The sequence below is a fragment of the Maylandia zebra genome, linkage group LG14 (assembly GCF_041146795.1).
Source record: "Maylandia zebra isolate NMK-2024a linkage group LG14, Mzebra_GT3a, whole genome shotgun sequence".
In the NCBI taxonomy this organism is placed as follows: domain Eukaryota; kingdom Metazoa; phylum Chordata; class Actinopteri; order Cichliformes; family Cichlidae; genus Maylandia; species Maylandia zebra.
The window spans coordinates 19016471-19037189 of NC_135180.1; the positions used below are offsets into that span (position 1 = coordinate 19016471).

At 45.5% G+C, this 20719-nt stretch overlaps 1 protein-coding gene across 1 annotated transcript in view; it reads left to right on the top strand.

Annotated features, from left to right (window-relative positions):
• Nucleotides 1–20719, top strand: part of arhgef17 (Rho guanine nucleotide exchange factor (GEF) 17) — a 65883-nt gene that overhangs the window by 379 nt on the left and 44785 nt on the right. The window contains exon 2 of the mRNA XM_004543851.4: nt 6–5373. Within this exon, the coding sequence (XP_004543908.3) occupies nt 112–5373 (5262 nt within the window). The 5' untranslated portion in view covers nt 6–111. The remainder of the gene's footprint in view (nt 1–5; nt 5374–20719) is intronic.

A 20719-nucleotide genomic window follows, 5' to 3' on the forward strand; every position in this document is an offset into this window, starting at 1 on the left:
GTTAGGTTAAACTGCAGATGGACCACAACTAAGAAAAGGTGCTTGGATGTGTAACAGCTACCCGTGGAGTTTCCAATGCGTGTGTGAGAGCCGTAACAAAAGACATGAACAATGGCAGAAAGCGAGGAGAAGAATGCGGCTGTGTATCGCAGCGTCTCTTTCAGAAAGCTGGGGCCCTGGGTCGCCAACAGGAGGGAAGAGCAGCCACACAAATCAGGGGATTTGGAGGCAGTTGGCGTCGCCCTTCCCCCGGAGCCCAGCAAAGCAGAGCAGCCCTTGACGACGACGACGCGTAATGTCAGTGTGTCAAGAAAAGTTTCCAAAATCTCTGCCACCACCGCCAGCCTCCTAACCGCAGAGCCAAAGAGAGGCTCTCCCTCTCTTCTCTCCTTCATTTCTCCATCCATCCGCGAGCTGACTGAGAAGTTCAGCAACAGCAGGAGGAGTAACAGCAGCGGCTCCGCCAGGACGCACACAGCCTCGCCGGGAGACTGTGCAGCGGACACGCGGGGGAGCAGCGCTTTTCCCCGGGCCCGAGGCTCCAGGAGTGACAGGGTTCCACCTGGGAAAACTTTTCACGAGGACAGCGGCGGTGTCGGTGGTGGATATTTCCAGGACAGTGACAGCGCAACAGCAGAGGCGCTTAAGTTTCACTCGGGCACCGACTCTGTGTCAGGCTCAGACTCGGACAGGAAAAGCGACAAGCGGATTTTTAGAAGTTTATCAAGCGACAGCGGCGGCAAGTCGGGTAAGAGAGACTATTCCCAGATTAATGCACCTCCTTCTGAGCTCACAAAGACTTTGACTCCAGATGAAGAGGAGGATGTTAGCAGTAGAGGGGTTCCTCCACCCTGCAAAGCCCACAGAAGTTATCACGCCACACACTACACTGACTTTCACTCCCTGCACTCTGACAAGTGGCCCAGTGTTACTAAAATTAGGCAGCTGTTTGATGAGAGGGAAAGCAAGCCTTTGCAGCAGGGCAAGACTGTTGAAGCTTGTGAGGATTTAAAGGCAGTTGGCCGAGGCCACCTGCAGGAGCTCACCTGCAGCTCTGAGAGACACAGACTGTGTCCCTGCAGCTCAGCTAATGAAGGTTGTGACCTGCCCTTTCATGACAAGTGCCTAGCTGGAGTACAGAGCAGAGAGAGCGGTGCTGCTAAAGAGACTTTAACGTATGGTTTGTGCTTTTACTCCAAAGCCGACCGCTCTCGGCACTCAAATGATGAGGAGGCAGACGTAGAGGCGCGCAGTCAGAGTAACAGAGTGTCTGGCAGAAACACTTCTGGTAGCAGTTGTGGTCGCTACCACGGGGTTAAATCATCTCCATACAGGTCTCATAGTCCCAGCGCTGAGGCGGCGGCTCAGGCCCCCAGATCGACAGGTTTGACATCTGACCCTAACCCTGACCTTCAACCCTGTCCCGCTTCGTCTCGGAGTCGATCGGAGAGCTCGGACACCACCTCCTGCTCCTCCTCCTCTCTTCACCAGCCGACAGCGAGGGAGAGAAGGGATAGACAGGGGGTCGGGCTGCCCAGGGATAGTTTACATTCCTTACATAGCTCCTCTAGAGCTCCAGCCCCCTCCGCCTCCTCTCTCTCATCTGCTCCAGCTCCAGATAAAGCCATTACCGCCTCCTCCTTCTCCTCCTCCTCCACTGTAGCTCCCTCCACTGAGTTAACACACCCAGCGAAAGTTGCTTCTCCCCTCAGCTCCCGCTGGAGGTTTAGCTCTGGAGACGAAGAGGAGGAGCAGACCAGGAGAAAAAGAGGAGGCAGTTGGAGTGCTTCTTATAAGCCCTCTCTGTCTGTCTCCTACCGGGCAGGAGAGAGGGGTGAGACAGAGCGAGCAGGCAGCTATTTATCCCACAGTAAAAATGGCTGGTGGGGCACAAAGGCCATTGGCAGGTCTTCAGGCAGCGAGGAGGACAGTCCTGGTTCCTTAGGCCCCCACTGCCGAGAGGCAGTCCGCCGGCGCTCGCTGAGGAAGAAGAAGAAAGTCAGCGGGGCTGCTCTAATAACAGGCCGTGATGACTACGACGATCATGATGGCGAATCAGAAGACAGTGACAGTGATGCGGCCGTGATGATGGAGCACCTAGAGAGGCAGCACCAGCAAAACACTGGAGGGGAATTTGGCGGGGCGGTAACCCGGAGCCACTCGGCACGAGAACCCAGCAGTCACAGAGCCAGGGTGCAGCAGTGGGAGCGCATCACCTCACCTGTGACCTCAGTGACGCTCCCGGGTGTGTCGCGAGTGTCAAAGGTCAGCATACCCCCATTTCTGTCCAGCCCCGGCGAGTCACGTTGCAGCAGCCGGTACTCAAGCACCGAGACACTGAAAGAGGAGGACTTGGCTGGCTGTGCCAACCGTGCAGCTAATGTGTTGTTTAATACGAGGGGAGCAGAAGGTAGCACTAGTAGAGCGGCGGCGTCTTCCGTGTTGAGTAAAACTTACCATGGGAATTTTACCATGTACCGCTCCCCGAGCTTCGGCCATGGGGACAACTTCTCCCGTGCCCCTGTGCATGTGCGCCCCAAGATTGTGCCAGCTGTAACACCGTTGCCTAGTGCACTTGCCAGAGAAAGTGGGTTATCTTCAGGGAAGAGAGGTGGTGAGAACGTGGGATTAAGGAAAGTCACAGCAGGAGGTAGGGTCAGTGATAATGAGAAACACCAGATATCCACATCCAACCCTGATATCACCTCAGAAACTATGACGCTCTTAAGCTTTCTCAAATCTGACCTGCCGGGTCTGAGGGTGCATAAATCAAGTGGAGGGGATAGATCAGGGGTTGGGGAGGGGTCATCATCAGTGTATAGGATTGGTTCAGGGGCTCACGGCGGGACCCTGCTATCTTCAGGGCGTCGCCCGTCTCTCAAAGACCTGACAGCCACTTTGCGGCGTGCGAAATCCTTTACTTATTCAGACAAACCTGCTCCTGCCACCAGGTGTTACTTGACAAGCGGCCCCACAAAGAGGAGCTCCTCTGAGCAGCGGCTTGATTCGGATGGAGAGAGCAGTGGAGGGAGGGTGGTGGTGTCAGACAGGGAAGTAGAAAGTGATGGTGGAGATTTTAGGGTTGGGAGAGGGCGCAGAATGAGGGATTATGGATTTGATGGTGATTTTGATGATGATGAAGCGATGCCAGTGCATGACATGTATGTGCAGGAAGCCAGACAGGTCATTAGAGATATCTGCCAGATGAGCACGAGGGAAGATGATGACGAGGATTGTGTCGCTGTAAGAGGAAGTGACAGTATTTCTAGGGCTGAATGTTTGAAGTTTAAGAAAACAATCGAGGAGATGGAGAAGGCTGGGGAGGGCATAAAGGATGAGGCAAGGAGAGATCAAGGGGCTAGGTTTGAGAACACAAAAGACAAGGATAAACATAAGAGGGAGAGTGAGAACAAGGTGAGGGAGAGGGGTGAGAGAGATAAACAAAGTATGCAGATGGAGAAGCTAAACAGCAGGGGCACAGAGTACTGGGAGAAGTCAAAGAGACAGAGTGGAGAGCTGGAGAGAGTCACGCTGAAGGGTGATTCGGATGAAAGCGTGTTCTACGACCGCTCTGTGGATGAACTTTCGGGCCCTGAGTCGAGTTTAACAGATGAAGGGATTGTGACGGAGCCTGAGACGGGACCCGGCGACCCCTCGGATAGGTCATACTTGGGCTCAGAAGGGGTCGATTTGGGGTCAAGAATAGCATGGGATGTGCTAGAGCAGCCGGTCACTGTATGGAAGCAGTCTGCGCTCCATGAGGGGGACGGGTTTAAGCAGGAGGGAGAAAAGATCACAGAGAACAGCTTGAGCTGTGCAAATCGTCTGAATGAGGTGAGCGCGCCTCGCACTGTGGCTCTTCCTGCCCGTGTGGCTGAGAACGACAGCCTTGTCACAGAGCAGAACACTGCTGCTGGTATTGCCAACGTCAGTGAGGGGATCCACGGTAACAGTGCCGGGGGGTCAGCAGCCACTGCGGGAGGAGGGGGAGGATCTGAAACCCCCGCAACCCCGAACGCTGTCCGTCGAAGGCGCAAATTCTCCCCCTCTGGTAACGCGGGCTCTGATTCCAGTAATGGCAGCAATGCAGAGTCAACAACAGGATCAGCTGTGGGAAATGGCGAGTCTACAGTCTACCGCTCTCTCAGTGACCCCATGCCTCAGCGGCGCTGCTCTGTGGCAGAAGAGGGGAACAACAACTTTTCTTCTGTGGACAGCAACCTGTTAGGATCCTTGTCTGTCAAAGGTGGAGGGGGAGGTGCTCCAGAAGCTTCTTCTGTGGGCACGCTGTCAGAATATAAAGGCAGCGTGGCCAGTGACCTGTCAGTTTGCAGTGATGGCGGGCTCCGTGATGACGCCATTCGGGATTACAGTGGGGTGATCAGGAACATTGTGGCTGAGCCAGGTGCGATGGACAGACTGATGGCAGATGAGCACAGCAATGGCAAAGCCCCCAAGAAGAAGTCATTCAGTGACCCCAGTCGCCGTAGTGATGCCCCTTTTATTTCTCAAAATGACCCTCAGTGCAGAGGTCAGACTGGCAGCACTCAGCCAATCAGTGAGCTGGAGCACCTGGGCCAGATTCCACCTTCCAGCAGCGAGCCAATCCTGAGCGAGCAGAGAGAGGAACTGTGGGAACCCGAAGTTAAACCTAAACATGCGCATCTGCATCAGCAGCCGAATGACAGTAATAAAGTCACAAAGGCTCGCTCCCTGTCGGAAAGCACCCCTCCCTCCGAATACCACGATGATGAAGACGGTGATGTCATAGACCAAGGTGAAGAGGACGAGGTCCAGAAGTTTAACTTTGACCTTAAACTAGCCGGAGCTCTGTCTCCCAGAATGAATCGTCGGCCCACCAGAAAACGTCCAAACAGGTTGACGTTCTCCCCTCCTGAGGATCCATTTGAGCCGGCGGAGCTGGGCTCAGAGGTGCACGAGGACCGCAGCGACCAAACCAAGCTCGCATCTCCTCTTTCCCCACTGCCACTGCAGTCCAAACCCAAAACCATACCCAAGCATGCCCGCCACACCAGCGAGCCCACCACCTTCATCCCCATCTCCCCACCTCCACAACTCCAGCCCCTCAAGGAGGTAGACTTTGCCGTCCGATCCGCTACAGAACCCCCGCCCGGAAGCAGGCCTTCAGGAGATGAGGCCCCTTCGCTGGAGGATGTGACGCAGAAATACATCCTTGATCTGAGCACTTCTGAAAGGGACCCCGAGGGCCCAGGAGGGCTTTCAGCACACTGCGCAGTGTCAGCTTCAGAGGGACCCAGCGAGACCAGCCCCACTGGGGTGGCAGAAGCCGGACCACAGAAGAAGGAGGACGCTCCATCCGCGCCCACGCCACAGAGAGCCAAGCCTAAAGTGGTGAGTTACCTTTCATTCATGGATTTTTTTTTTTACCTGACATCTTTTGAGTTTGGATAATCTAACCTCAAATGCTCACCTACTTCCCTGAACAATTATATAAATGTGCCATTGTTAGCTGCAAAAAAGAAGCCATGAACACCACACAGTATTACACACAGACACACACTTTCAGTTTTTATGTTTCAAAATTGGAGGTTCACTGTTTCCCTGTTACTCGAGGTAGCACAGATGTAGCGTGAGAAACGTTTGGTAGAATATTGAACATTTCTTTTCTATGGATTGCTCTCACAGTTGTGCAGCTGCACCCAGTGCCTGTGTGTATCTCTGCTTTTATGAAGCGCTTTCATTCGGGACCCGTACAGCTAGTTTCGGAGCATGTTTGGACGCAGACCTTACAATACAGAAGCCATTATAGGCTGAGCTGTGTTTAAACAAACATCAGAGGATGTTATTAGTTTGATTAAACGGATTGCAGACAAAAGGCATTAAGGAATGGACTGAAGCCCGCCGAGTCTGTTTTCGTTTATTTGTTTCATCCAGTTTCGATTGTCTCCGTGCCAGAATCATAGAGGGGGATGTAATAAACAGTTCTCCCAAACACAGACTGGGTTTATGCGTGTGGATGTTTGATGTAATGTTACATTTGCTTATTTCTGTCTAAACACCGGGAGAGACCGTCTGTCTTGTTGTATCATTGGAATATAAAGGTTACTAACTGTCAAGAGAAACTGAAGGGAACATAGGAAAGCTTTAAAGAAAAATGGTACTTATATGGAGCTTTTCTACTCAATTTGAGTAGACAATTTAAAGGTAGCTGTGTGTGTGCGTGTGTGTGTGTGTGCGTGTGTCACTGATTGCCATACATGGCTGCTCTTGCTTAGAGCACACCTCATGCAGTCTGAGGCCTGGAAGGACAGGAAGGTGCAGGCCTAACGTCCGAGACTTCAGTTTTCTTACATCATCAGCTGCTTATCATAGCGACTGTTGTGGTTACTTGAGATTTGTCGCTGTGTCTGTTTTTCAGGAATCTGAGCCTTGTTGTTTTTATTTGCTCAAAACAAACAATTATGTAGCTTTGCGTGCGGCTCCACGGCTTCAGCATCCAGTCCACAGGGCTGTTTTTGGTTTCACTGATAATAATATTTGCATCAGTTACGTTTGCTCTTCATTTGTTTGCAATCGATTGTCCTTAGCGACAGCAGCAGTGGCTGGCGAGTGACCCTCATCGGGCAGGAAATGGGTTTAGGGAAAAGGGAAGTTGTTGCAGTAACTGAAGGGTTTGATGACTTCCAGCAGTACTGGCTATGTGCATGTTATTGTGTCCGGTGCGCTCTTATTTGTGTGTCGCCCGCATGCGTATAAAACTGTTTTTCTCTTTATCCTCTTTAGTCATACTCCTGTGTATGTGTGAGCCCATGCATGTTGTTCGTCTGGACTATGTCAGTGCCTCTTTTTTTGCTCCAAATCTTCAGAGCATAGACTTTTGCCAGGTGACTGTGTTTAGGGTCCTGCAGCACTGGTGCTCTGTGTGTGAGAGAGATTTGGACTGAATGTAATAACAACAGTGCCAAGCTAAAATGGATCGCAGGCAAGTTCCTAAAGCGAGGGAGGGATGAAGAACGGGAGGAAGAAGGAGCGTTTTTCTTTCCTTTTCTGGAGACATGGCTTATTTCAGCCATGGTGCAGTTTCCTGACATCAAAATCTCCCATTAATTTCTGTTGTTTTTCCTCTCCTCCTCCTCCCGTGCCCCTTTGCATCATTCCAGTCCCCATTTCTTCTCCTGTCCACATCCAGATGTTGCCAATCATAGCTGTTTTCTTTTCTCTAGGCTGCATTTCTACTTTATACCCTCATCCCATCTCCACTTATCTTTTTTTAATGCCAATTCTTCTATATTTCTACCTCCTGTTATTTCATCCTTCGCTGCTCTGTCTCTCCGTGTCTCTCTGGAACATTGCACCGAAGTGAGGTCATAACGTTTTGTCTTGGTGCACGGCAGGCAGGCGAGCCAAGTGTCAGGTAGAGAGAGACGGAGAGAGGAAGGCAGGGAGCAAAAAAAGGAGAGAGTTGGAAGGAAACTTTCTGGTTTTAAAAAAAGTTACAGGATCAAAATAGAACAGGGAGAGGAGGGAAATGGAGGGAAGGAAGGGAGGCGGGGGGAGTGAAGGAATGAGAGGTAATGGGAGCAGATGGTAGGAAAAGGCTGGTTTATTGTTGAACCAGAGGTGAGTAAAATGTAAAATCTTAATATAACCATTATCTTTTTTTTTTTTTTTCTTCACTAAAGCGGAAACCTTTAAACTCTAAAGTTTACATGTTTGACAAACGTTTGGATCCTCACACTGAAACTGCCTGGGGACAAATCTTATTGATATTTATGCAGATGTCCAGATTTTCATGTAAGGCAGTGCTATGAGAGAATCTTGACCAACATTATAATATTATGTTGACAGATATTAATTTTATGGCTGAAACTGAACATGTTTGATCATGCATTGGTAAAGTCCTTCATTAAATGTTTGGAAAAAGTAACCACAGCTTACCCAGTGTGGGTAAAATTCATATTTCTCTGGTATAGAGTAGCACTTTATAGGTCAGATGAGGCATAAATATTGTCTTTGCCTCCAACAGATGCGTTGTAAGTCCTCCTGGATGTGTGTGTGTGTCTGTGTGTGTGTTTCTCCTACAGCTGCAGTAGTTTTCACTTTAACAGGCAGCAGGAATGTGGCCCATCTTCCCTTTGCTTCATGTTACGTAACCGTCTTTAACTTTCCCAAAAGAGCTGCACACTGGTCATGTGGGCCGGCTATTAGAAGGCTTCTGCAGGATCATTTGGGTTGTAGGTACTCGTCATTATGCGTTAAGCAATTTAAAGCCCCAAAGTCAGTTTTGGCCAGTAATTAAATGCTGTTTGGTGCGTGTAATCAGACAAATTACAGTCTGGACTCAAAAGGATGCCAACTCCAAATCGTTCATGCTTCTGTGTACTTCTTGCACACTGTGGACAGACCTTGTTCCGCGATTCACTGTGGCGTGAAATACATTTCTTAACTCTGATGTTCATTCTTCTCCTATTGATGAGGCCAGCCAAGTTTATAGAGGAAGTGGGTTTTTGAGGTAATGGGAGAAGCGAACGAGGATATATAGTAAGAGAGAAGGAAAGAGGCATAGAGATTGGTTTGTGCTCCGCTCTCCATGGATTAGGTCTAAAAGCACAGTGTTTATAACTCCAGATTTATGACCGACTTTGTTATATCAGGCCACCCACATGGAATCTAATACTCTCCCTCTGACGGATCTTTTTCTTGGGCTATTCCCACTTATAGGTTTTACTCCAGACAGCCAAAAAAACAAAAACAACACATTTTTTTTGTCTTTTTACACCTGGAATATTATTATGAACTTGCAAATAAAGGACGCATGTTATCACAAATCAGAGATGTTTTCAGTCAGCACTGAATCACAGATAAACTGGAGTAACCCAAGCCTCCTGCTGCTGTTGTCTACTGTTAGTTATCAAGCATAGTCACAAGTGAGAGGAGTGGCAGCTGGTGTGGTCTTCTGCCGCTGTAGCCCAACTGTTTCTAGGTTTGATGTGTTGTGCATTCAAAGATGCTCTTCTGCATCACTGGTGGTTGTTTGACTTACTGTTTATTTCCTATTAGCTCGAAGTAGTCTGGTCATTTTCGTCTGACTTCCAGCATTAACAAGCTATTTAACTCAGAGAACTGCTGCTCACAGGATATTTTCTCCTTTCTCTGTGAACTCCAGAGATGACTCTGAGGGAAATGTAGATTAACAGTTTCTTAAATACTCATACCAACAACCATGCCACATTTAAAGTCTCTTAAGTTACTCCAGCAGGTCTCTTTGAGTGTGTCTGCATGCTTGGATGTTGCTACTTGATTGCCTGATTAAATATTTGTTCTTAAAAGCAGTTGAACAGGTGAGTGTATAATGAAGTGTTTTTTTTATCAACTACAAAATGTGCAATCAAAATCATTTACACTGTGATCAATGGAGAAGAAGGAGCTTATCCAATGTGCAGCTTTCTTTGAAACCACACTTAAAAGTAAAGGGAAAGGTCAGCTCCATATCCACACAGGGGATATTGTGTGGGTGCGAGGGGGTTTGTTTTTTGATATGCAAAGGTCAGCAGAGGTTTAGCGAGGTCCAAAAAGTGCTGGCTGCTGAGAGAGAGGTAAAAAAGTATCGGAGAGATGAAAGGGTGCAGATATGGCTTGTCCTGCCCAAATGACCCAAAGACTCTGGAGATGAGAGGGAAGCGGTGGGATGAATCAAAAGATCAAAAGGTTGTCTACTGATATCTGTGGCATCAGTGACACATGGGAAGCTTCTAACTTTATGTGGGTGGAGTTGGAAAACAAATCCTTAGAGGTTAAGCCTAAAAAGATAATTATGGAACCACGATACTGACGCAAGTGTGCTTTGATTTAATAAATGAAATATACTGGCATGTCTATTGTGTAGTTTTTACTTGGTAGGTAGATCAAGTGTCACAAGTATAACCAGTAATTAAAAGGAATGTTGGGCTTGATCCTTCTTAAAGCCTCAAGACCGCAGAGAACATGTCCCCAATATCTAACCAGTAATTTTAATCAATAACCAAGAGTAGCTCACTGGGTATAGTTTGTTCATCTATATAAAACAATATAGATTACATTATCTCTTTGCAGTAATACTTTGGGTAGAAAACATTTAGGCGTGATACTACTTTCACATTTGCATGATAGCATTAGTATAGAGCCAGCAGCTGGTCAGCTTAATAAAAACACTCAAAAGCAATGAACAATCTAGCCTAGTGCCGTTTGACCTGCTGAGGTTCAAACTGGGCATCAGAATGAGGCATGGTTGCTGGTGCAAAATGGGAAGGCTTGGTTATTTCAGAAACTGCTGATCTACTGGGGTTTTTCCGCACAGCCATCTTTGGGGTTTACAGAGACTGGTCCAAAAAAGAGAAAATATCCAGTGAGTGGCAGTTTCCTGGGTGAAAATGCCTTATTGATGTCAGAGGAGAATGTCCAGACTGTTTTGAGCTGATAGGATGTCAACAATAACCACTTGTTATAAGTTTGGTATTGCAGAAGACCATCTCTAAATAGGCTTGTTGCCCAACCTCAAAGCAGAAGGGCTACAGCAGCAGATGATCACGTCTGTCAGCTAAGAACGGGAAATTAAGGCTACAGTTCACAAAGGCTCACCAAAATTGGACAACAGAAGATTAAAAAAATGTTGTCTGGTATTACGAGTCTTGATTTTTTCTGGTCATAAAGGAATAAACAAGGCCAACAACAATACTCAGGTATGCTGAGGAGCTTAAACTATGCTCATTTAATAATAAGGAGTCTAAAAATATCCTCCTCACTATTACACAACCAGCAGCTTGAACTTTTGATGCAAGCCAGGATGGGGTGCAAACAACAAGAAAACATGAATCCATCCTGGGTATTGTTGCTGGCCATGTTCATAGCTTTATGACCACAGTGTACCAATCTTCTAATGGTTGCTTCCAGCAGGATAACTCACTGTGTCACAAAGGTCACATCATCTCAATAGGATTTCTTGAACATGACAATGGCTTCCACAGGCAACAGAAATCAATCCAATACAGCACCTTTGGGATGTTCGTGGGAGATGCACATCGCTGCTGACAAATCTGCAGCAACTGTGTGATGCTGTCCCGTCAGTACGAACCAAAATATCTGCAGGATGATTCCAACACCTCGTTGAATCCATGCTGTGCTAAATTAATGCAGCTCTGAAGGCAAAAGGGGAAAAACTCAGGACTAGCAATGTGTACCTAACAAAGTGGCCATTAATATGAAAAAACTGGAATTGAATTTGTTAAACTTGGAGCTTTAAAAGTAAGCTTTGAGGCCGATTTGGTCGCCTTTTTGTTACAGAGCTGTGCTGTTTACTGTAGCTTCTAATTGAGCCTGTATTTCCAATTCAGTTGTATTTATATGGCACTAAATCACAACAGCAGACACTTTATACTGTAAGGTAAAGACCTACAGTATTCAAACGACCCCCTGTGAAGAAGGACTTTTTGAGAGTGGAAAAGAAAAACTCCCTTTTAACAGGAAGAAACCTCCAGGGAAAGGAGAGAAAAGTCTATAGGGGACAAAACACAGACTAAAGGAGAGACACAGGAAAGAATACTCTTTTCTCCTTCTCAGCAAGACTGTAGATAACTGTCCAAAATACCATTTCCTTTTGTATTTGGTCTTCTCTTGGATTAGTGATTAGTTGTCTTTTTGTTGGCGTTGTTACACAAAAAACTGCCAACATGACGTTGATTAAATTTGGTAAAAAGATGAAGAGAGAAAAAAAAACCCTGTAAATTTGGTCACTGGCCAATCTTTCTCGTTTTAAAATGGATTAAATAAGCTCAGCACACACAGTCCATACTTTGCTTGGACTGCAGTAACTAATTCTAGGTTAACATCCACGGACTAGATAGCATGTGAATAATGAAGCTTTTCAAAAAATGCTTTTGAGCAATAAAAATAAATAAATACATAAACCTCACTGACATGTAGTGTCACAGCAAAGAAATGAGGCTCCATCTGGGTTCTCACAGTGGGGAAAAAACATCTGTGGGAAAAACGGTTCAGATGTCTTTGCCCTCGGTTGGTGACGGTTGCAATATGCTTTGAAAATCTTCAACTTTTCCTTTTAAGGAGGGTGGCTGTCTGTTTCTTTTTCACCATTAAAGTTCAAACTTGTGAACGGTGGCTGTCTTTTCTTTCTCTTTGTTCCCACTTGCTCTCCTCTTTACTGTCTCTTTCTAACTCGCTCCTCTCTCGGTTGGTGTGGATCCACCCAGTGTAATTACAGAGCAGTTTGCTTATGTAAGGAAAGCCTCTTCTGAAACAGCACTTTCTAACAGAGTTGCTATTTCAGCTTTTTTGTGTGTGCACGGGCAGATTTCGACATACTGAAACGTGCTTTTTGTCTCGACATAAATGTCCAGATTCCAGTTTGACCCGGTTCTTATACCACTCAGAAAATGGGTCAGACGCTTTAAGATAACCATATGAGCTATGTCTCATATCAGTTAGTCTTCTCTGTGGTTTTCTGTCTGAGTCACATACATCTGCAGACCATGTGGCCTCGAAGCTCTCTAAGATGCAAATTCAGGTTTTCAGCTTGTTGATGATTCACCTAATGTGAGGTTTACTACAGTACTAGCTTCCATGTGCCTGAGTGAAACAGCCCGAGGCTAACAAAGCTAAAAAAGGTCCTGTGAAGAATACCTGGGGGGAAAAAAATCCATTGTAGTTCAACAGAAATGAGTTAGTGACAACGAAGATTATGTCCTTTAGTTGTGTCTGCTTTAACTTTAGCAGTCTGGGCACCACAGTACAGGGTGAACATTAAAGCAAGAGCTAAGACATTAAAAATAAGGCCTCAGTCACACAGGCCTAGCGAACCAATCGGATTCTGGTTGCTGTGGGAAAAATGTATATTCCCTTTGGTTGTGCCTAATGAGAGCTGAATGAAAAGCTGTTCTAATGTGGCTGTATGTCTTATAACGAGCCTAATTTGCTTTTCATATGACTTTGAAATCCTCTGTTTTTTAGTTCAGTGGAGAGTAAACCATGAAACTTGCATTGTGAGTGGTTATATTATTAAGTGTGTGTGTGTGTGTGTGTGTGTGTGTGTGTGTGTGTGTGTGTCTCTCTAAACTTCCAGTGACCTCCTGTATGTCTTGCCTTGTCACTCGCACAATAGTATGACTGTGCGATGTCTAACATGGCATATTTTGCAGCGTGGTTGGACACAGGCGTGCACACACAGTCACTCGTATACAGCGTCTTGGTCTCAGCCTAACTGTGGGCTGACTTGGGTGTTCATTTCCATTGTCCCACCCTGGGGAAACATGACATTCCCATTCCTGCCTTCTCTGCTTCTGTCCTTATCTTATGGCATCAGTCCGCCGGTTTGGCTCATGCTCTAGCTGTCAGTTAAGAAACACTCGTGAAAATGGGAAAGGGAGACGCTGGAAGTGTCGGAGCGCTGTTCCCGAGTGGCTGGTTGGTTCCCGGATTAAGGCGCAGGGTGAGGAGGAAGATGATTGGAAAAGGGAAAAGGGAGCAGCTACGGCCAAAGACGCCTCAAAGGCAGGTGGAGTGGTTTTTGATTTCGTTTTTTCTGCAGAGTGACATTTGTTTTTGATGTTTTCCCTGAAGCTGGAGTGGATTTAGTTATGACGATTAATGAATGTAATCAGGTAGAAAGCTTTCATGTTTTTGAGTAAAACTTTAGATTAGAGTACTAAAGGTATTCCACAATTAGATTCCATTGTTTGTGTGTGTGGATCGTACACTGCTGAATCACAGGCTTTGTATCTTGTAACTTTAGCTCTGCGCTGCTGTCATTGTATTACCTCATCAGTGAAATCACCCCCTTTGAGGTGGACTCCATCACTGTGGTTCCCTCTGATGTCCCATCATCCTCTGCAGCATGGGGATGGCATCGCTGTAGCATTTTTAATATAGTTCGTGTGTGTTTGAGCCTTTCGTGATCAGATTAATGCCACTTTTATTACAGCATCAGAGCTGATCCGGTCACCATCTGCCTGTTAGTGCAACTTCACTTCACCTCTCGCGCTGAGGTTAATAAATACTCAGATTGCCTTATTGGGGGAGCTTAAAGCACGGCTTTTGTTTACAGTCCTCGTAACATAACATATAGTCCTGATGACTTTTTTTAGGCCCTTTTCTCCCAATTAAAAGAAAGTCCTGAGGAGGTGACCTGTTTTGTTTCTTCAACCCCCCACATAGGTGAGAGGTTGGTTCTGGCCACCGGCAACCTTTGTACTTAAGTAAAACATTTAGTCCCAAGATGAGTTCTCACCAAGCTGTGAGTCATCCTGAAAATATGTTGACCTTACCTCAGCTGAACTCGTGTGTGGTAGTGTGACTGAGGGAGAGAGAGAGAAAGAAACATAAGCATGGAGATGATGTGTGTGCACGCTTTCACGCCTGCGTGTGTTTATCTCACACACTAAATTGAGTTTAGCACAAGCTCAGACGAACACAGAGCTATCAGTGCCCAGACTCGTCAGTGATTTCTACATGTTTGTGCACCTTTTTTCTTTTATAATGAAGTGGAAACAGCAACTCCCTGCTCATGGTTCCCTTTGATAGGGAGTATCTCTGTAGGTGGCATGATCCTGACCCAGTGCTGTAAGGAAAGTCTGATGTGTACAAGCTCAACAGGAATGGAGACGACACAGTGGAGCTCGTGCAGAGCGCTTCCTGGTCTCGCCTGTCCGTCAGCTAGTCAGTAATCCATGAGGTGGTGGATGTTTTTCCTGTAGCTTCTCCCTCAGTAGCAGCAGCTGGATTGTGCCAAGTGCACTTAAGAAATCAGAGGGTGAAGAAATCATAGGAGAGTGGCCATTAAAGTGAGACAGTCTGTTCCCTGCATCTTCCTGCCCCTGCTGTGCATCGTTTCAATGCCGTAAACAGAGAATCACAGTTCTTGCTTGTACCTTGCATTTCCACCTCCATGTCTTTCTTCTTGGCCTCCACTACAGTAAGTTTACATGATGCACAGTTTAAAATCATCCATTTTTATCCAATGGAAGACGCCTCCTTCAAAGCCAGTCATCTGATTGGTTGCCTATCACAGACAGAAGATTTCCGGCGTTAACAGGAAAAGTTTCAGACATTGAGGTCAGTGTTGGTTTGATTGGGCCAAGAGCTCTAAATGCTGATTTGTTTTTTACACTTGGCCCTGCATGATGTCGACAGGAGCGGTGATACCTGATCTGGCGTAAAGCAAGAAAATAAAGAAAGGAGGAGAGATATCTCTTCTGAGTCAGAGCTTCATTTGGGCATGAACCCTGTTGTTTATTTAATGCACTTGAATCAAAACAAATACCATCAAACGATTCCAGAAATACCAGACACACTCGTGCTTGTGGAACCAGTGTCCTAAAACCAAATGTCCAAACTGAAACTGGCATGCTGTTCTTGCCAAACCTTGCTTACAATCCTGCTGAATTATTAAATTTTAATTTCCTGTGGTTAAGTGTGTGTGTGTGTGTGTGTGTGTGCGTGCGTGCTGACCTGCTGTCCCTTGGCTGTCGCTCACATTCATCCAGCAGCGTGGAAATTCTGCCAGATATAACAGCAGCAGTAATCACAAGGGCAGTGATGAAGGTTAATGATGATGACTGCCATTTATCTGCAGATTGAAGGAATGCGAGCGTGTTCGTGCGTGCATCTGTCCCCAAACGTTTGTTTGAAGGACTCACACAAAGCCCCCATCACCCAGTGACAGCTAGGGGGTTGTGGGTAATCGGGTCTGTTTGTCCTGAAACAATGTAGTCCTTCTTCGCTCCTCAATAGGCTTCTTATTTTCAGCGAGGCCTCAACATTTCCCCTGTTCAAACATTTTATTCGGCAGTTGGCATTTCGGTTCTGTGGCTCTGAAATGTTATTGTGAAGGGAGGAGAGAAATTAACCATTTTTCTCATGGGGTTTAAAAGAGCTCTTATTAAACATCACTTGTTAGCATAAATGTCCGGCCAGGAGTAAATCTTGGTGCCTGATTTGCAGCGTGATAAAACAGCAGGATTTTGGCAACGTGGACACATTAAAAACAAGCCTATGGTAAAATTAAGGATCCAAACCCAAAGTTTAATAAGCACAGTTCAAATGAGAACCACTTCATTTTACACACTCATTATTGTAGTTGTTCTGATTTTGTTGCACTTTTTCTTTTTTTTCTTGATCTGTCACGTCTTTGTTTTCTCATTCATCATTTTACTTCACTAAAAAGTTACAAGGTTGTAACTAAAGGCTGAAGCAGCAAAACCTTTATGATAAGAAGATGACAAGGCCCTAAAATAGCTCATAATCTGACCCTGAATTTAAAAAAAGAAGAAGAAGAAGAAGAAGGGAGCTATGAATCCATGTCAGCTGCTTTAAAATAAAATATGAATCTTTCAAACGTCAGGTCTGCTCACTTGTTCTGGTTATTTTCATGAAGCAATCCTCCAGCTTTCCCTTCTTTAAAAACTGCGCTTTATTCATCATGTGAATTTTACATAATTTTAACAAGCCTCTTTATAGCCTGACCACTGCAGTGAGCAAACACTTACCTTTAATCCATGATGACTTCATACAGCTGCTGCTGTAGAGAAGGGTGTTAGGGCTAAGTAATGAATAAATAAATGGTTGCAAAGGCTTGTGGAAGAGCTAGCAATTAGTCTCCTACATTATGCATTTTATGTGCAGGTACAGAAAAATCAACAGTTTGTCTGGACTTAGAGAAGAAAGGGGTTTACTCATCAGCAATTTAATTAAGATATAATATTTTTACAATAACTCAAAAAAACAAACCAAATATAATAGATAAATATGGGCTAACCCAAATCTAACATGTAGCTTAAACAAGGAAAAACAGGCCTAGACATCAGTTGGCAACTTACCGGCAACCTCCTTTCACCAAGTAAAATGTTTGGTTATATGGATGACTCCAACTTGTCTGCAAACCCTCAACAACTACTTGCCTAGTGGAAGTGAAACTGAAGCATGTCGACGGGTTAGGGTTTAGCCCAGGGGTGGGCAACTCCAGGCCTCAAGGGCCGGTGTCCTGCAGGTTTTAGATCTCACCCTGGGTCAGCACACCTGAATCAAATGATTAGTTCATTACATTCCGCTGGAGAACTTGTTGAGGAGATAATTTAGCCATTTAAATCAGCTGTGTTGGATCAAGGATACATCTAAAACCTGCAGGACACCGGCCCTTGAGGCCTGGAGTTGCCCACCCCTGGTTTAAAGGCTAAATTAGGTTAGGATTTAAAGGGTTAAAAGTAAAAGTTGCACCATCTGAAACGTGTGTGTGAAGGCGAATATTCTCTGTTTCTGGAGAAGTTTTCCCACGGCTCAAGTACTAATGACGAGTGTTTGTAGACAAGTTGGCGTCTTCCCTTCAAACTATGGACGACTAAAGCAATCACAAAGAGGTTTTGAGTACAGCACATCTTTGTGACTGGTTTCAGCAACAGCAAGCAGCCTCCAGCAACCACTCACCAACTGGTTGGGGATCGCACAGATTTCTGTAGCAACTGGAGGCTGTGAGTGTGTCGCCAGCCGTTCTCTAGGCCTGTGTGACTGAGGCCTTAGACACACCTCAAGGTTAGAGAAGTAATGCTAGTGTGAATTAGGACCATAGTGTAGTGGTAAGACTACACACCTCTGGAGTGGAGTTTGCGAGTTCGATTCCTACCCGGGGTCCTGGCTAGAGTGCCCCATGCTAAAAACCAGCCCTGGAGTGGTGCGGCTACGTCTGCAGCCTGTCCGCAGTTCAGTACACAAGCATTTCACTGCATATTCACTATATGTTGTACTGTGTATGTGACAAATAAAATTTGTATTTGTAAAAGGTGGAAATAAAAGGCCATCCAATATTGGTATAAGGCCTACAGCACCACCTCAAATCTCTGTGGCCCTTTGTGAAAACACTATTATTGGCTTCTTGGTTTCCCGGTTGAGGTAACCTCTTTAAAGAACACCTTTTGTTCCTTTGGTGTCAAATACCATTATTATTAAAAGCCACTGCCACCTGAGAGATGTGCACTAGATGTCCGGGATGCACGGGGTTAGCACAATGAGAATATGGAGCTCACCTCTAGCTGGTCATAAATGACTATTTGTTTAGCTCCAGTTTGATGTCAGTGAGAAATGTGACACGTGACGTTTGTTAAGTATCTGTGCTCTCCTGCTGAGAAACCATTGACCCACGGTGCACATGTAAGGTCGCTGGTTTGTCACTAGATTTCAGTATAAAGCATTTTCAGCTCTCAGTGACACTTGAAAAGTTCAGTGTTTTCACAGTCGATGATTTAAAACTGCTCTATCATCATATCTTCATGTCTTCAGGACTTCCTGTCTGGTATCGAGACATCAATGCCAAAGGATCTTTTTATATCTATTTTATTCCAAACTGTAGCAGTTGACCTCCTTGTTCATTTAAGCCACTCTAAACCCTAAAAAGCACTAAATATGTGCTTATAGTAATCAGTTATGTCCAGTAGTGTAATGTGCAGTGAAGTCATGCTACCATTTATTTTAATTTAATAGAAGTAAAGCCACTCTCAGTGTTGCAGCTCGTCATTGCGGCCACTTTCCAAAGAAGCAAAAATGCCATAAAGATTATAAATACCTTACCTTTGCTCTCCTTCAGACACAAGAAACTTCTTTTAGTCTTTATATTTAAAAAAACATGCGACACTGGCTTTTAATTTGAAAAATTATGTGCAGAGGTAAAAACAACATGGATCCTTCCTTTTAAGGAGCTATTTCTTCTGTGTTATCCTGCTTGCAGGAGCCATAATTGTCTTCATTGAAAGGGCAGGGCAGGAAGTGGGTTTGGGGGAGGCATTTTTTTGACGCGCACACACACACACATCGTTCTGCAGCTATAATATATTTGTCAGAGGAAAAGCGCAGAAAAGACAGAGGGAGGACTTTTTAAACTGCCAATGCTGACATTACGAACAGTCATGCATGGAGCTGCGGTCTAATATTTTAGGGTTTGACAATGATGAGGGTCACCCCTGTGTGTATTCTTGGTCGCCCGTGGCAACTGTGTGTATGGGCCGGGCGTGTTTTGTCATAGGAATGCGGTGACATCAGAGGGGCTAGTGTTTTTGTTTAAGAGGGGAGAAGAAACAGGAGGGGAGAGAAAGAAGTTGAGGACGATGAGAGAGGTTCTTGAAGCTTTGTGTCGACGTATGCTCAGATGAGACTTTGTCCATCTTGCTTTCGCTCTGACCCCCATCTCCGCCTTTGTCTTTCTTCCTCTCTCACCTCTCTCACTCTATTTTTATCCACTCTCCCACTGAGCTCACATCTGGATCTTATTGACGGAGGGAACAGCCCCTCAGCCAGAAAAGGACTCTATGTGCATGTTCGAAGCATGGCAGGCCAAAATATAAACACAGCTCCATTTAAAGAAGATTTGCTTGGCGTATGAACATTTGTCACCAATCCAATAATGCCGACATTGAACTTTTATCATAATAAACCCGAAATAAATCTTTCTTGGTCATTTTACCAACTTGGCACAAACCAAAGTATGGAAGCTCGGTGTTGACGCTATAACACCAATTATACACGATCAGTTGCTCGGTAGTAATTTACATTAGGCTGAATCTCTGTTGTGGATCAGAGTTGTGGTGCCGTCAATGTTCTCACTCTGGCGAACAGCGCCACACATCAAAAATGACGTCACATCCACTGGGGTAAGCCACACTTTGGTTTCAGTTGGTCGTACACCTCTCAATTTTGTATCCACACCCGGGTGCCACTGATGCTGTAGCCGGGTTTAAGAAACTATTCTAGTTTGTTTATATGACGTCCAAGGAGCATGGAAAGAAAGCGATTGAGCTTAAGTTTCCTGAAGATATTTCACTTCTCATCTGAGAAGCTTCTTCAGTTCTAAAACCAAATGCTGGTGTGTCCCAGGTATTTAAACCCTATTTTGGGTTATCCCTTAAGAGGGTCATTGATCCACTATTAATCATGTGACTCCCCACCATGATGTTAAATTGCAACAACAGTTGCCTCGAGGCGCTCTATATTATAAGCAAAAACACTAAAATAATATAGAGATAACGGCATCAATCATACGCCCCCCTGTGAGTAAGCACTTCGCAAAAGTAGGAAGGAAAAACTCCCTTTGTTAACAGGAAGAAACCTCCAATTGAACCAGTCTCGGGAGGGAAAGCCATCTGCCACAACCGGTGGTGGTGGTGGGGTGGTGGTGCTGGTGAGGGGGACACACTGTGAAAGAGAGCCAGACAGTATGAATATCTAATGATTAAAAGCAGAGCAGTGTATAAACATATAGTGAGTGAAATAAGGTGACTGAAGACGAAACATTTAGTGTAACTAAGGGAGGTCTCCGGGCCACCTGTTTGGGCCTTAACTATATGCTTTCAAGTCTAATCTTAAAAGTAGAGATGGTGTCTGTCTCCTGAATCCGAACTGGGAGCTGGTTCTACAGAAGAAAGCTGAAGGCTCTGCCTCCCATTTTACTTTTAATATGTGTGTCAAAGGACATATCCAGGCCAAAAATCCACTCCGAGATTCCTCACAGTGTTGTTACGGGAAGCCAAGGCAATGCCATCCAGAGTAAGTATCTGCTTAGACACCACAGTTATCATATCTTTGGGGCCGAATACGATGACCTCAGCTTTACCTTAATTAAGAAGCAGCACTGTTGTATAATTGGGTCACTTTTCAATGATGAATCAGTGCAGAAACTGAGATGTTGGTATAGTTTGGAAAAATGATA